The 18813-nt window shown below is 35.8% G+C and overlaps 1 protein-coding gene across 1 annotated transcript; it reads right to left on the reverse strand.

Moving 5' to 3' along the window:
* Nucleotides 1-11815: 11815 nt before the first annotated feature.
* On the reverse strand, nucleotides 11816-14090 carry LOC122195163 (uncharacterized). Its single transcript, XM_042896717.1, has 2 exons — nucleotides 14061-14090; nucleotides 11816-12625 (listed from the first exon to the last, which is right to left on the reverse strand). Exons 1-2 carry the CDS (start codon nucleotides 14088-14090, stop codon nucleotides 11816-11818), a joined length of 840 nt encoding a protein of 279 aa, XP_042752651.1.
* Between the last annotated feature and the right edge of the window lie 4723 nt (nucleotides 14091-18813).

The following is an 18813-nucleotide window of genomic DNA, read 5'->3' on the forward strand; positions in this document are numbered from 1 at the left end:
TGAGATTTTGGTCGATCCGGCCAAGATTGAGGCAGTTATGCAGTGGGGGTCCTGAAGTGTCCTTCTGACACCAGGAGTATTCTAGGATTGGCAAGATATTATCGGAGATTCAATCAAGATTTCTCCAAGGTTGTGGTACCCTTCACTCGTATGACAAGGAAAGGTGTGTATTTCTGTTGAGCGTCTATGCAACAGGCTACGTTCGAGACATTGAGACAGAAGTTGTATGAGGCCCTAGTGTTTACCCTCCTTGAGGGTGTTGAGGATTTTGTGGTATACTGTGATGCTTCCATCATTGGTCTCAGAGCAGTGATGATGCAGCAAGGGAGAGTCACTATGTATGCTTCTAGGCAGCTGAAGCTGCATGAGGTTCGGTATCTGACACATGATCTGGATTTGGGGGCGGTGGTTTTTTCCCTCAAGATTTGGCGACATTATCTGTATAGGTTCCGGTGTACCATCTACACAGTCCACACGAGTATAAGGTATCTCATGGATCATTCAAATTTGAACATAATACATCGCAGATGGATTGACATAGTAAAGGATTACGGCTGCGAGATTTTGTGTCACCCAGGGAAAGCAAATTTGGTCACTGATGCTCTGAGCCGCAAGTTAGCTAATTTTTCTACTATGGGCGTGTGTATGAGGACTTCGATTGATTCTCTGCTTCTTGATCTAATTATGGAGGCTCATGTCGAGGGAGTCAAGAAGGAGAATTGGAAACATGAGAGACTTAGGAGCGAGATTGACAGGTTTACTACTAACAGTTGTGGATTATTGACCCGGTGTGGTCAGGTTTAGGTGCTTGACTTTGGTGGGATTAAGTAGACCATACGGGAGGAAGTACACATGTCCAGGTTTTCAATACATCATAGCGCCATCAAGATGTATCAGGATTTTAGATTTAGTTACTAGTAGTCGTGCATGAAGAGAGAAATATCATGGTATTTTGAGAGATCTGTGACCTGTCAGATGGTTAAGGCTGTGCACCAGAGATCTCACGGAAAGTTGCAACCATTAGAGGTTTCCATGTGAAAATGAGAACATATTACTATGGATTTCATCATGAAGTTACCTCGGACAGCTATGGGATTTGACACAATATGGGTTATAGTGGAACGTCTAACCAAGAGTGCGCACTTTCTATCCATCCGAGAGAGTTCTTCGGCCGAGAAATTAGTTGTGCGCGGGATTGTTGCTTGGCATGGTATTCCAATTACCATTGTATCTGATCAAGATGTTCTATTCACATCTCGATTTTGGCAAACGTTCTGCGAGGAACTGGGCATGAGGTTGCATCTTAGCACTGCTTATCATCGGCAAACTGACGGTCAGAGTGAGCAAACCGTTCAGACACTTGAGGACGTGTTGAGAGCTTGTGCCATAGACTTTAGATGGAGTTGGGACTCTTACCTTCCCTTAGTTGAGTTTTCTTACAACAAAAACTACCACTCTAGTATTGGTGTACCACCATTCGAGCTTCTCTATGGAAGAAAGTGTCGTATCCCATTTTTTGGGGAAAGGTCGGTCACATAGTTATGGGAAGGACTACGGTAGTCCTTCAGACGATGAAGCTTATTTAGCAGATTAGAAAGAGATTACAAACAATTCAGAGTCGGCATAAGAGTTATGGCGACAAACATCGATATGAGTTGGAATTCCAGGTTGGTGACATGGTTTTATTGAAGGTATCACCCTGGAAAGGAGTAATATGCTTCAAGAAGAGGTTCAAGTTGGGGCCCTGATATATCGGGCCATTTCGAGTGATTGCCATGGTGGGAAAGGTAGCTTAACGATTGGATTTGCCTAAGGAGCTTAATCAGATTCATAGCACCTTTCATGTTTCTCAGCTTTGGAAGTGTGTGGTTGATGATTATGTGGTAGTACCGACATATGACATTCAGGTCGATGAGTGCCTGAATTATGTGGAGAGACCAGTGACGATTCTAGACAGGAAGAAGAAGGCCTTGCACTACAAGGTGGTACCTTTGGTCAAGGTCCGGTGGCAACATCGGAAGGGTTACGAGTGGACTTGGGAACCTGAGGAGGATATGTGTGAGCACTATCCAAAGCTATTTGCTACAATGGATTTCAAGGAAGAAATCTAATTCAAGTGGAGGAGAATTGTAACACTTGTTTTGATTTCCGATACATATTCTTTTAAATTATTTAAAAAGAATAATATATGTATGTATGTATGTATATATATATATATATATATATATATATATATATATATATTGAAGGTTTTTATTATGATCAGATATACTTCAAGTATGAACAAGAAAAGTAAAACTAATCTAAACATAATAATCAACAGGAAGTAAATAACATAGAAGTTATCCTAATGTTCCTTTCACCAAGAAAAGGTTTTTGGTGACGAGGTTTTCCACAAAGACAATTGACACAAAGCCACGAACCAACACACGACCTCTCTACATTAGGGTTTGCCCTAATGTAGCGTGTGTGTGTATATATATATATATATATATATATATATATATATATATATATATATACACACACACACACACTAATCTATACATGTATATCCCTTGATTGGCGGGATTGTGTCTAATCTATACTAAGAACAGATCTTATCATTAAGATATGAGATCGGATCTATTTTCTATATATCTATAATAAATGCCCAATATACAAAAGATTACAATAGAACGACTGTAAGTTGACGCTGTTGAACTTGTAGAGCTGGCATTGGCACTGTCGACTCGTAGACGCTGACGCTAATGGATTAGCATGTTATGTGTTTGATGCATCAGATCATAAGGTGTGACCTTACAATCTCCCCTTATCTAATGATGTCAAAACTAATCTTCTTGTTCAAATTTATCAGAAGAGCCATTATAGAACTTTTCAACTTCTTTCAAAATTCCAGGATTGACCCATCTGAATTGATCAAGTTTCAACTCATTCAATCTTCTATTCAGCTCCACTAATATCAAGATCCGATATCTTCTTTCCAGCTTATAGTGACCTAGCCATTCTAAGTGAAGATGAAACAGGTGCCCAGTGGGAGCAGAAGGAAGGTCATCAGTGCGTTGAAAGTACATCTGATTTTGACTGTCGAGATAAAAGATCATGTGCTTTGGTTCTGGAATGAGCATGTAATCAACATGTTCAACACCAGTTGGTAATGCATTAGTGATGTATCTGTTACCATAAGGAATAAGGCACTTAGTGTTCTTGGACTTGTGGGGAGTACTTGTTCTTCCTGATAACGCTAATCTAGATGAACTCGTTGATGGACCAATGGATGGTACTAGGTTTAGTTTCTTCACTTTGTTGAGAAGTTGCTGAATTGTGAACCTCGCTTCTTGAGCATGAACACTTTTATGCTCACTGATGATTTCAAGAATCTGCATCCACTCGCTGTAGCCGAATTTGACTAGCTCACGAGCGAACACAACTTTAGTGTATTCATACTCAAGTCTCTTTCTTACCAGATAAAGTTTTAGTGACTCGGTCATTGGCTTGGTGCATCTTACTTTGATAATGGGATCGGGCTTGGTTCTTTGAGTCAGAATGTCTTCAATCTTCTTTTGATCAATCCGGTAATAAAGATTTGAAACAATGTGTTGTCTTTCTACATTGTTGTTGAAAATCTTCTTAACCTGATCATCAGTTCTTTGAACTTCAACATTTCGGCTAGCCCTTTCTATCCTCACACAGTGGCCTAATTTTCCCAAGAATATGATCTTTATATAGTGTTACAATTAGGGTAAACCCTTAATCGTCATGGCTTTCTATTTCCTTGGATCCATGGGTTCAAATACACCATTGAGCATCCATGGATCATCCTATGGGTTTTAGCCCAACTTGATAATCCATGGAGTCTTAGCCCACTATACAAGTATTGATGATTTACACAATCAACCCATATATTTAATTAGTGTTATTTTAATCACTTAATTAATTCTAAATTAATTATTGATCAATACTAATTAAATAATACTATTAATATATTAGAACTTATAATATATTAATAATCCTTAAGTGTTATTTCTCTCATTATAGTCTATCCAAATGCATGATGTCATGCAACCCAAATGGACCATGCCGGATCGGGTCAACTCATACCAATTATAGTTATGGACTTAGACATTAATCCAACAGTCTCCCACTTGGATAAGTCTAAAACTATTATTGCGTATGACTTCAAGAACCAACTGGCAATCGTAGCTCTCAAAAGCTTCTGTCGAACTCTGACATTGTAGATGAACTCTGACCTTTGTCAATGAATTGTCGATTAGATAAAGGATCATATATTCCTCCATTCTAGATATCATATGGACTGAGACATGGATTAAAATCATTCTCTCTGTCCATTTTTTGTTTCCCGATTTCCGATTTATGACGACTGACTAATCGAACAAATCAATCAGTCCTGTCCTGGCCGAGCACTTACATTTGTCATCACCAAATCATCGAGGGGCCCACATATATCGCTTTTATCCCAAAGGTAAAAGGAATGGATAAACTTCAACTCATATGGCTTGTTCTACTACTTGTTAAATCATACACAAAGGCACGTTTTATAACATCAAGTTACCAAATGCGTTTTCGTGCAATCAATGTACAACCAACTCATAGTAACAACTCACATCTCTAGGTTTGAAGAATATAAGATATTATCGTCTCATGATCCCTCGTGATAAAATCCATGAAGTGATTCCAATGACCGTGGGTTGAATCCAATACTCAGAACTTATGAGCACTCATGAGTGTTGTAGCCCTTTGTCCAACATCTTAGACCACTACAAGCCAACCCATGACAGTCTTAATTCATATCTACTTCCAACATATGACTGACTGTGGATGGTTTGAATAACTCAATCATCCAGAACAATGACCTAGTTATTCTGGAAGTTAAAACATGCAAAGTGAAACACAATAATAATTGAATCCAATATGGTATCAAAACCTATGAACATAAATAAAACACCTTTTATTTATCACCATATGATTACACATTATTCATTGTATACTGTTTCAGCTATCAACTTTATTCTTGAATTTAAAACAATAGTTGTCCCATGCTCCAAGCATGTACACTATGTTTTCTAAACACTAGTCATGCCATACACTAAGTATGCATACTATGTTTGTCTATGATCTTTATTTTGTGAACTAGATCAATTGATCATAACTTCAACGATTCTCTTTTCACAATCCCAAATCCTTACTGCAAATGCAAGAATTCCAAATTCATGCAATTTACTGAAATCTGTTAGATTCTAAACTTATATGCATTGATCCTCTTGTAATGGTTATGCACAAAGTCAGAAAGACTTGACAACAACCATTAAAGAGCATTCCAAAGGAGATCAGCTCCTTGGAAACATCCTTCTTGCATTAAGTTTCCTAATCTTACACAAATTGAATAATTTCTAACTTTGAAAAATTTCCAGATTCCATTTCGACTATCACTTCTGAACAAGAGTTGCCTCCTTACAGATTATGTCAATATGGTCCTTCCAGAATTATCACTATACTTCCAACTGTCCTTGAGCAACCAATCCTTGGTAAACCTTAGATTGTCTTTGACAATTGTTTAATCCTTTTAGTCATATCTAGTTCTAGACCTTTTTCCCTTCTTAATCCCCCAGGCATTTGGAAAATTTTAGAAATGATGAATATAGCACATGTAATCGATCCTATATCCGAAGCATATGGGACACGATTCATGATGTCTCACATAAAGACTAAGCCAGTCTTTTGCTATAACATTTCCATTTCTATTTGCCATGTTCTCATAATTCAGATTATGAAAAGGGATGCCGTAATCATAATCGAATTTTAGAACGCAAATAATGGACCAATATATAGAATTTCCTTATGTTGAGCCATTCCAACATGAAATTCATATATATATCCTTGACTAAATACGATTAAAACCGCAATCTAAGTTTTTAGATTTGAGATGTAGTATAATTTCCTCTCCTTTAATTATAGCAAAACAACTTTTTCCCAATTAAGACCTTTTGTTTTCTATAATTAACATTGCTAACTTGCAACCTTTATCATAATTATCATGCTCCCACTAACATGATGATTATTAGCATAACACTTATGCTCCCACTAGCTTTGACATGTACTCAGAAATCAGCTGAACTTCTAGAAAAACAATACTTTATGGACTTTCTTACCAAAGTTCAGATTTCTGATACTAGATTGTTTTGATAAAACTTTATCAATATCATACACCTTATCTTAGATAGCTCACAGGTGTGTCTAAACAATTTTAAGAACTATGAAAAGGGATGTCGTAATCATAGTCTTGATTTTTTAGACCTTTGCCACTTCTCACAAGTCCATGTTAGTGTGTCGATAAACCACACACGCTCCACTAACGACTTTGAGAATGCAAATATCACAATTGCTATCTAGCTAAAATCTATTTAGTGAAAGTGTTTCCTCACCATCATTTTCATGAATCGAAGAGAAACCTTATGAAACTTAGATTTAATGGTGTATGTGTTCTTATCCATGTGAATTGTCAAAACCTTAGTCCTTCACTTGACTCACATATACATGTGAACAAGGAACTAGTCTTAATTTTCCAAGGATGAAAAATTCTCATTCATCATGCTATACAACTTGCATGATTCCAAGTTTCGGTCCAATTGAAACTTGGGTGATGAGGATCTTTCCTTATTTGGTAAATTTAGACATTACCACAAATGAAATAATCAATTTCATATTTCCACTCTTGCTCTTAATGGAATCTTATAAGCAACAAAAATTTTCACAAATGCCATTGTAAGGATATTTTAAAATAAATAAAATCAAAATTTTTTCTTTTATTTTAAAAACTTTGCGGAAAAACTATCCTTACAATGCAAAAGCACATGAAAACTTTGTTGTTATCTATTCCTAAGCAATATATCATAACTCCTAAGAAGTAGCTCAAGAATCTGATCTTCAGACTATGCAATAGAAATCCATCTACGCGATCAGATTCAGCATATTCTTTCTTTAAGTTTCTTCAATTTTCTTTGATTCGTAAAACATCAACATATGACCCAGTCACATCATGTAACAAGAATCTCATAATAGAAACTTAGCAGAGTTAGATAGTGGACTTTACCTGGAGTAGAGTCAAACTTATTGACTTTAACATACTTAGGTAAATTTGGAAGCTTCGCAACCAATGCCCCTTCCTTTGGCAATTTAACATATGGACGCTTTGGTAATGGAACATGGGACTATCAGTGACTTAGCCTTTCTCTTTACCATTTGGTCAACCGGGTTGACTATGGCCGATCCCTTTCCATTGGGAAGAGAGAGCTTTACTGGATATCCAATGTCATTATTGTCAATGTCCACAAGTTTTAGGAAGTTGATCTTAGCAAACAGATAAGATCATTAAGGGTCTTGTCATAGTTTGTTTCATAGGTGTCCCAAAGGAACTCACTATGTGACTTAGAAAGTGATTGAGCCACCAAATTTCTCAAGAATTTGACACCCAACTCTCCCGACTTGTCAATATGTGACTACATCTCCAAGATGTGACCACATATAGACCCTTACTTGCCAATAGGGCTTGAGTGACCTTAAACTTTTCAAGAAATTGTGGGTTAGGGAGAATAATTAGAGGAAGTGAAAGAAGTATGATTTCCATGGGACATCATCTTCATTTAGGAAAGCTTGTTTCAAGAGATTTGGGAAGATCATAAATGTCTAAACCATACATATTTTTGGGAGATATTCAAGATAGTTGATTAAAAGTCCTTAATATAACACCCAATCTGAAATATTAAGGCTAGGACCCAACATAATACTTTTATAACTTGGAAGAGGGATGCCGTAATCCAAGCTATAAAATATTTGAAGGTATGCGAATGACGATTCACCAATTTCCACCATGAAAACGAAATAATTTAATTAGGTTTTACTTGGATTTGAAACTCGTAGATCTTTTGAGATTCATTGAACTGTTCAATGGCATGTTTCAATCTCGAGTGTGCCCTTCAGATTTTGTGACTGGGACGCTGAGGATCACAAAACAAGGTGTGAAGTAACCATGCAAATATACTGGGTACCCTTAATATTTAATCCTTAATCGATGTGCGGGTTAACCACGCACGCTCCACCGATACTATGATAAACATTAAGTTACCCATTGCATACCTTGTTAAATACGAGTTAGTGTGCCGGTTAACCACACACACTCCACTAACCGAATTAAACAAAGTGCAAAGTGTAATTTCATGGATTAGCACCTTATTCACTTTTCCCTAAGTAACTAAGATTGGGTATTTATAAAAGGTTTAGTTACTTATTATTTATCATTAATACTTTTAATGAAGGGAGAATTCTAGTCCTTGTCCTACCCGTTCGGCTAACGACCCTCCACCGGTCAAGGAAGCGGTGGGTGAGAGTGGACAACCATTAAACTGCCATTTTATAAGTAGTAACCTTATACGCCTGATAGTTAGTTTTGTTTACTTCTTTTTATAGTTTATTTTAGCATATTTCATTCATAATTTAGATAATTTCCATGCATATTTTCCCTTTTGTTATTTTATGACTATTTCGGGTACTTTTGAATCTTGTGAGCATAATTGCAGGTTTTCGGGTCTAGCGGAGCGGGAGTGTTCGGGACGTATGGGAAGCGATGAGATTTGATAGGCAAAAATGATGTTAGGCTTGGTGACTGTGGAGATTATGCATGGAGCGAGCTTGATGGTTATTTGAAGGCTTGGAGAGAAATAAACATTTAAATTTGCAAGATGCGGGAGTATATTCAAGCATGCATAGATTATTAATCGGGCGAGTTTACGAGCTATGAATCATTTGGAGAAGCCAAATTGGGCTTAAATTGAAGAAAACTTGAAGAAAAATGGGCTAGGAGCTGATTGGGCTCGCACTGGGCCAAGTGGGCTAAGCTATGGAGGCCCAAAACCTCAAAGATGCTACATTCAGGGACCACCCGCGCAACCCACCCGCGCAACAGCACGCGGGTCGCACAACCTCCTGCAGGGGCAGTTTCGGAAATTCTTCTTTTGAGCTATTTGAGGAAGGTTGGTGCCCATCTTTTGGAGACTCTTAGACATCCGATTTTTGGAGATTCTCTCTGGAGTTTTGAAGACTTTTGAAGGCCAAGAACACTTGAAGAACATCATATTTTTACCTCTTGATTCTTGCTTAATGTTTGGTACAATTTTCTCTAACTTTGTTTCTTTGGGTTTAGCCATGCTTGACTAAACTAATCTTGGTTGACTTTTGGTTAATCCTTTGAACTTTTGTTGTATGTTGAAGAATCTATGAACATGTTTTTAAATCTTTATGGGAATGTTTTGTGTTTTAACATCTTATCACTACTTGTATGTTTTAGTTCATGAGTTTAAATGTGTTTGTGGTGATTAGTTGGCTAATTTCTTGATTAAGTAAAGGATCCTCAAATTAGCAAGCAACAAATGATTTTTGTGTTGTTTTTGCTTCATACAATCATAAAAACATTTCCTCCAACATGGTGGTGAAAGCATTTGACCCCTCTTGGATTTGGTGACTTTTTGGTTCTTAATGCTAGTTGACTTTCACTAATTACATGCTATTTGGAATTAGTGACTTTGACTAAGGAAATTGTTATGAGCTTCTCTAGCCATTTCAACAATTAAGAAAAGTCTAGGTAATCTCAAGCTCCTTGGATTACTATAGCCAAATTAAGGATTTAAATCAAAGTATTGCACCATTGGATTCTAATGATATGTTCATCAAAAGTCAAAGTGAGGAAACTTTAAGTCAACCATCTCTCCCTCATTGATTTTACATCAAACTCTTATTTTTGTTGCATTTGTCTATTTAAATCATAGTTAATTCTAGTTTGTTTCAAATATTTCAAAACAACAAAACCCCCCATTTTATTTTTATTGTCATTTTACAAGTATTTTTACAAAAAGATTTTTCATAGAGTTATAAATTGAACCAATCTCCGTGGATTCGATCCCTTTACCACTATACACTATTTTAGTGTGTAATATTTAGGGTTATTATTTGTGTTGGCCTCGACAACCACCAACGCCCCTTATAAACCGACTTCGTGAATGAGGCCTACTAACGGTAAGACTGACTTTGCTCTTATACACATATATAAATATTATTAACTTATAATATTATAAAGTATAAGGGTTGAATTTTAACTTTTAAAATTCTAAGGCTAACTTGGAATTAAAGTATTCATAAGTGAAAACTTTTTAAATTCCAAAACTTGAGGGCAAGTTTTGAAACTATTCAAAACTAATTAATTCCATAACTTATGTGTTTAAAGTAGTTTTAATCCAAAAACTCTTCAAGTTCCATAACTTGAGGACAAGTTATGGAAGACTTTAAATTATGAAAGAATGTAACTTTTCTTTATTTTGTAACTTATGGAATTAATTAAGGTTACACATTTTATTACTTAATGAAGTGACTCTTGAACCTCCATAACTTGTGGACAAGACTCTTCATTTTTTGTAACCATTGCCAACTTTTATGAGTTTTATGAAACTTCAATGTGACTTTTCATATAACTTGAGGACAAGTTACAAAAACACATTTTAGAATCAAATCTTAGATTAAAATGGATTGAAAACACATAATCAATTAATTTTTCTATTAATCTAAGCAACTCATAAGAACAAGATAATTCAAATCAAACTTTTTCATGTAATTAGTCTAAACCTTAAACTAATGCAAACATGAATCTATTGACAATTATCTTTGAAATTGGATTAGCATGAACATTACCACATCAAAAACAAGTTTATAAGTCAAAAAAACATCTTAGGGTAATGTTCCTAGTCCAATTCCAGCCAAAATAATCGAATATATGTTGTCTGGGGGTCCAACTCGTCGAGTGCACGAACCAACTCGGCGAGTTGGATGCTTTTTGCCTTGGACTCGGCGAGTTTGCTGAGCAGACAACATCAAAATTCGATTTTTAAGCCAATTTTGCAAGTATAACAAGAAAACAAGCCTAGGCTCTGATACCACTGTAGAGTTTTGAGCATTCTAACACTCCTAAGTGTACATGCAACCCTAAATACATTGGATCTATGTTTTCTCTATTATACATGCAAATATGAACTTTCCAAGGTATTCATCCTAACTAGCATAATAACATTGATTCATATGAATATATCAAGTTAGAATTACATACCTCTTTGATGTAGAATGTCTTCATAAAGCTTGATTGCCTAGTGCCCCAAGCGTGACACCTCAAATGGTTCACACAACACCAAATACACTTGGAATAGATTAGAGAGAAATCCACACTTCATAATATCGGCTAGCCCTTTCTATCCTCACACAGTGGCCCGATTTTCCCAAGAATATGATCTTTATATAGTGTTACAATTAGGGTAAACCCTTAATTGTCATGGCTTTCCATTTCCTTGGATCCATGGGTTCAAATACACCATGAAGCATCCATGGATCATCCTATGGGTTTTAGCCCAACTTGATAATCCATGGAGTCTTAGCCCACTATACAAGTATGGATGATTTACACAATCAACCCATATATTTAATTAGTGTTCTTTTGATCACTTAATTAATTCTAAATTAATTCTTGATCAATACTAATTAAATAATCCTATTAATATATTAGAACTTATAATATATTAATAATCCTTAAGTGTTATTTCTCTCATTATAGTCTATCCAAATGCATGATGCCATGCAACCCAAATGGACCATGCCGGGTCGGGTCAAGTGTTACCAATTATAGTTATGGACTTAGACATTAATCCAACATCATCAACATCAGTAGTCCCTAGAGAATCAATTTTAGCTTCACTCCTTTCACTTATCTTAGGCTAAGATGCAATAACCATCTGCATTGGATGACGACCTCTTGAAAATTCTCCCCCTTTTTGGCAGCATCAGATTGGGGAGGAGAGTTAGGAGGAGGAGAAGGAGTTTTTGGAGGAGGATGTGATGGTGGAGGAGGTGGTGGAAGAGGGTTTGTTAATGTAGGAGGAGGGTTATCACCTGGAGAGTTAGGTGGAGTGTCATCAACAGTCGTATCAACATCATCATATTCACCATCCAAGGTCATAAGTCTCCTCATTGTAGCTACATTCCTTTCAACTTTAGTCAATATTTTATTCATTGACTGCGTCAGTTGCACAATTAAGGAGAGTTGGGAAAGCACATTAGTTTCAGAGTTGGAGCTGGCTTCTCCTTGGTCACCCTGATGATGAACAACAACATTAATGGGTGATGGTGTTGGAGGAACCATTTCAACGTGATGTACTATATCAGCTTGAGGAAAAGGAGATGGCATGGGAGAAGGTTCATCCTCGATCACAAGCTCAGTAGTATCTCCAATGGGAGGGGTTGATCCACGATGTTCAATGTCATCAGTAGGAGAAGTAGATGAAAGATGTATGCGCTTGTTTTTCCTTGGGGGAGAGTTCATATTCTTAGTGAAGTCATCTCCCATGTTAGCTGCTGGATTATTTTCGTCTTTATCAGTGTCTTCTCCCTTATCAGCTCCTTTTTGATGATCAGCTTCTGAATTCTCATTATCATTAACTTCTTCATCACCAACGTCATCATTTTCATCATCTTCTTCAAAGTATGAGGATTCAACCACATAGGGATTTTCAATCCACTTTCATATTCTTGTAGTAATAGACAGATCATCAAAAGATGGAGCAACATTGATGATTTTCGAGGAAAGAGAAGGAATAGGAATGATGCATGGGTAGCGAACATGCATTGGTCTCCTGTTTCCAGAACAATAATCAATCAGTTGATCAAGAAAGATTTGAGTAAAATACAGTTTCTTATTGTAAAAGATGGCATATAAGATTCTTTTCTAGCTCAAAGAGATTTAGCTGATCCAAACTTCCAGTCTTGTGACCAAGACATTTTCCAATCACACCTGTTAAATATTTCCATCCTCCATTGAAACATTGAAGAAGATTGTTCGTGTAGGTTTCACGAGTGAGGCCCTCGAGTTTGAAGTTATACCCTATTTTTCATGAACAGTCTTGAAACTATTTTTAGAAGGAGTTTTAGAGTATCTATCATATAGAGGAAGGCGAAGAGAATTTCGAATGGTTTCCACATCAATAATAACCCTATATCGACCATCTCCAATGGTTCCACAGATGGTTCGAGCAATGGTATCAACAAAGGATGTGTAGTAGAACTCACATACTTTTTTAGGGTAGAAAGGTTCAGGAAAGTCGCAGGATACATACCGAAGTGAGCCGCTTTTGAAAAACTCGACAAAATCTTTGATTCCATAATTCACGTTTGATGACGTTGGTGCTGGTGAAAGTTGCGAGGAAGATGATGATTAAGAGATTTCTGAGAGAATGCCAATTGCTTTTGAATCACTTGTGAAATTAAACAAGATTAGTGAATTCCCAATTTATACCCAAACATTATCTTCTTTCTTACGTAATCATGAGAGAAGAGATATGCTCCGTAACAATCTCGTATCCCAAGATAATGATGAACTTTTACGCCATTTAAAAAGTTACCGTTTGGATAAGATAGATACTTTAGACACGTTATCAGCATCAGCGTAATCAATCAGTGAGAAGATGATGATTATCTAGTTGGTTTGAGATGTCTCCCGATAGCGTGGGTTAAGTCTACCATTTACTGACGTAGTGTTTCGAGATGTCATTAGCGTGTGGTTTCATACGCTGAATCATAAATCTCTTTTATTAGAAGAAAATTGGCAAGAGTGGATAGGTGCGTGTAATACGTCATGGACAATGATATATCCATTCGCACAGATTTTTCAAGCTCTTATCAGCGTATAGTACATTACGCTGAATCATAAAACTTTAAAGAAGAATGTAAGGGTAAGAACGGATTGTTTCAGTCATGCTGAGATGAAATCAACATGAATCATTAACAATTTAACTCATCAACAAGGAGTGGTTTAAATTTCAGTATCATAGAGTAAGTTGCAATCTGGAATCAAAGATTCACTGTTAATTCATAATGATACCATGTCTACCTCAAAATAGAAGGTCAGGGACATGAACAAACCTTTTTCATTTAAGGAGCTGACAAGTATCTCTTACATTGATGACTATGCAATCAGGGTAAGCCATTGGGTTATGCTCAATGTTTCAATAGAACATGAGACATGATGCATACGACAAGCATGCTTCCAGGGACAGGATAAGGTAAAGATGATTAACTTAAAAAAATAAACACCCTAGCCTCTTTATCAATATTTTTCATTTGGACCAGTCTATCTCACTTCAGAGAGTTTAGAAAATGCTAGACAATTAGCGTGAGAGGGTGAATCAATGTTCTCAGTAGATGGTCTCACTAATGAGAGACTTAGAGAGATTTAGTCACATACAACAACATGGTTCTAGGGACGATGATGTGTCTTAAGTTGCATATTCGGCTCAAATTGCCACCATCAGATTCCTTTACAAAATGTTACAAAAGAATAATATAAGAATACAAACAAAATAATTAGTCAAAACCGAAATAGTTTAAACAGAAAAATGTGCAGCTTTTTCAAAAAAGTGATAAGACTTGATCCATCAAATCTTTGGAATTGAATGGTCATTAATGCCCTTCCATTTTCCGAGATATCTACCACTTGAAATTTCAGCTATAAAAAGAGAACAAATAAGATCAAATATATTACACACAAATAACACAAATCATATAAAACAAGATAGAGAATACCTTTAGTCGTTGAGGTTCTGCAGATCGATTCCAAGTTTCATGTTCACCTAGAACAAACAAAGAACATGAACTAGTCTTTGTTACCAACGAGTTAGAGGGATCCAATATTTGTGATCTTTGAGTTATAAGAGTAACCAAGACAACACTTGAAGGTTCCATTCATTGATATCATTGAAGGAAGAGAAGATGGGATGGCTGTCTCCTTGAAGGCGCCTTTGGATCTTTGAGGGGATGAAGTTATAGTGACAAAATCTCTATAAATTAGTCGAGCTAGGTTACCTAACTTCATCTCATCTCATTGAAGCAAAAATAGGCAGTTCAAGACAGAAGAAATGTGTTCCAACAAGACCACTTGGTTGCACAATTATCCCCCATCTGTTCTTATTAACATGAGCATCTGTGACGGTGTGAGAGCTATTGGTGCTAAAAAAAGATGCAGAGTTAGCGTCAACGGGATTTCATAAGGGGAGTGATGCATTTAAGGAATGACACACTCATTCCTTCAAAGAGATCAGTCAGAAGAGGTCACTATTGATATAGAAGATCATGTAGGAAATGTTAGTAGAAAGAGAAAATGTATTCATAGTGTATACTTCTTTGGTAAGGAATAATTTTTTTTTTAATGCAAGAAAACTAAAATATAAATTAAATGTATAGCAACTTATGTTCAAAGTTTTAAAAATATCAAAACATGAAACAAAGATACAGTATCAATGTCAAAATTAACAATTCAAACCATATAAATATCATTCTCCCTAAGAGCAGAAAGCACGATTTTGTTTTCAACATCAAACACTTTTCCCTCATGACGATTGAAAATAACTTTTTAACCAGCGTCACAAAGTTGACTGATGGAGATGAAGTTGATTTTGAGTCCTTCTACATCGAATACATCCTTCAGCTTGAACGCCCTGCACTCAAAAGTTCCAACACCTGAAACAGCTCTTCCGCTATTATCACCAAACGTCACCATTAGACCATCCTTCTTCGCAAAATTTGTTAGGAGAGACTTGTAACTGGTTAGGTGTCTAGATCTTCCACTTTCTAGGTAATAAGTTTGACCTAGATTTGGACTAGATTCAACGTCAAAGTGAGAACTATCAACGTCACATATGTCATCAGGGGAATCATTTACAAGTTCCATGAGACGCTTAACGTTCAATGCCTCATCTTCAGAAGTCTCTTTTTCATCCACCCACTCTTCATGATCTTCTTGTTTTGCAATGAAAATTTTTGGCAAAGAGACGTTTTCTTTCTTCATATGAGCCACTAGCTTCTTGTACAAGACTTCATAATTCTCACGACTCTAGGCTTCTCTCTTCTCCTTGCAATACCTGGAAAAATGGTTAGGGCTTCCACAATTAAAGTAGTTACCTGAGCCTTTCTTCTTTAAGGTGGATCTTTTTGTTGAACTGCTTCCTTTGAATTGAACTCTTCTAACCCCATTTTCTCTACTTTCTTCATAACGCTTGACGATAAGTGCAACGCTGGCAATAAGCTCATCGGTGAGATCTTCATCACTTTGTTCACCCTGATCTGAGTTCTCTGATTCTCTGATGTGTTTTATTGTTTCCTTTCGAGACATCAGGGCAACATACTTTTCATTGTTCGAGTCCTTCTTGAATTCTTTACGAATAGCTTTAGTCTCTTCATAATTTCACAAATTATCGAACAACGAATTCAGATCCATGGAATCGATCTTCACACCATTCTTAAGAACATCAACGTGATGTTCCCAGCTCTTCCCAAAAGAATCAAGAAACTTTAGAACCAAATGTGATGAGTGCATAGTGTGACATCCCTAATTTTCAGAACTGAAAAATAATATTTCTTTACGCTTTCAAAATCATAATATCTTTTATTTCGGAAATTCCCCGTATATTAAAACAATTTGAGTACAAAATATTGTCTCAAAATAATACAACTCTTGGGATGTCATAACTGATACACAACATATGTTACAGCGTAAAGACCTGGTGCCCTTGAACTCTATTGCAGGTCCTCTCTCAGCATCATACTCGAGTCTTCAATAGTCTTACGTTGCTACATGTGATGCATATAAATTAAGTGGGTCAGGTTGGGAAACCTGGTGAGATACATAGGGTTTTCAATCCCACAATGTGATAATAATGTGTATCTCAAACCTGCAAAACCACTATTATCCTTAACACATATATATCATATCTCTAAAACAATCTATCACATCCCGTCAATCCCCATGTACTGATCATATATAATGATCTTACGAGGTCTAGCCTAGAATATGAACAACAAACTGACGACGCTGCTTCGGAAATTCCCTGGCAGCAAACGAGGATCAATAAAGACATCAAATGAGGGGAATGGAATAATTTTCACCACGAACCTTCGTTCGTAAAAACCACAAGACAATTAAGTCAGGGGTAGTTATCTAGATAATTGTGCCTAGCAGTGGTCTGACACCATGGGGTATTTACCCCCAGACTCACCCTATCCGACAATATAACACCAGACATACCTAGTAGTGGTCTATCACCGATACACTTCATTAGGCAGTCTATGAAGTTCCCTCAATTACTTCGTGAAAGGAAACGCTGACACATGAAGCTCGTCCGATCACTTCATAAAAGAAACGATGACTCCAAAGCTCTTCAAAATAAAAGTATGGGGAAATACTAATAAAGTACTCCCGTACGCTCCCGTAACCGACACACAATAGTGTCAAAAAAAGACTTTATACATGATAGTACTTCTGGCATATTATACTACCCATGCATGAGTAGGACTCGTACCCCAGAACATAATAATACCATGGCACAAGTAGCACCCGAGACACAGAGCTTTGAAAAAGACTTCGTACATAAAATGTACTTCTATACGTAGGACGTACTCTGCCGATCATCAATCTCAGTACACACGTACTCTTAATAAGAGGCTACCCAATGTTCACACTTCGTTGAATTAAACATCCCCTTTTAAGTCTTATCTCATCACTGGCAAATCTACAATGCTTATAATCAATTTTCAATACCATCTTCGTTTAGGCAACGCTAACTAGTATATACTTAACACAGAGTTTTAGGTATTAATTTACTTTTTTTTTAGAAATAATACTTCTATTATTATTATTATTATTATTATTATTATTATTATTATTATTATTACTACGTAATAATATATATATATATATATATATATATATATATATATATATATATATATATATATATATATATATATATATATATATATATATACATCTTAACACATATAGAACCAGAACTGGTTCGCACATTGTATATCATCAAATATATATCTAACACATATTTCAGGCAACACATATAACTGACATACAAACTTTCAACAAATATTTAAAATTTTAATTAATACTTGTATTAAAATCATGTTCATAAAAGTAACTATGCACTCACCTAGCTAGTTAGTGGAAACTAACTACTATCTTTACTTGTTTGCCAACTTATTATCTTGTCGAAACCTTATCTCGTTTTGCAAGCGTAATTTCGTAGTCGGCGTCGTTATGCACTTCCTTTATCTACGAGTCACCTCTTGAACGTTCGAAATTTTAATCGATGAAATACAACATTTTGGGCTATTTATACGTGGTTGTGATATTTTTCGCCATACCGACCAATAGGATTTCTTAATCTTTAATCTCAATCTTGATGATCAAACTAAATAGTTGATGCTAATCTAACTATGATACAAAATGTTTTGTTTAGCTCATCTACTTATATTCTGATTTGAACCGCCTTCTTTCGAATAATTCATATCGCTTAAAGCCCAAAAGTTGACACGTTACCTTCATATATATCCAAAATTTAATGTACAAATTTCCTTTATCAACACGTATCCCTTTTTCTTTACTACATGGACACCTCATTTATTTTGGATGTTCTAACTTCTAATCCACACGTTATATGCATGTTTGAATTTCAATCCATTTTCACCACACTTACATATACACGCTATAAAACTTTAACAAAAATTCAAAGTATATATATATATATATATATATATATATATATATATATATATATATATATATATATATATATATATATATATATATATATATATATATATATATATATATATATATATATATATATATATAATCATTTAATTACG

This window comes from Lactuca sativa, chromosome 7 (assembly GCF_002870075.4).
Source record: "Lactuca sativa cultivar Salinas chromosome 7, Lsat_Salinas_v11, whole genome shotgun sequence".
NCBI lineage: Eukaryota > Viridiplantae > Streptophyta > Magnoliopsida > Asterales > Asteraceae > Lactuca > Lactuca sativa.

Coding starts and splice junctions, on each gene's coding strand:
- LOC122195163 (XM_042896717.1), bottom strand. CDS start 14,090: ATGGCTTACCCTGATTGCATAGTCATCAAT. Junction 12,626..14,060: donor CTGATTGCATAGTCATCAAT/GTAAGAGATACT, acceptor AGAATATGAAAG/TGGATTGAAAATCCCTATGT.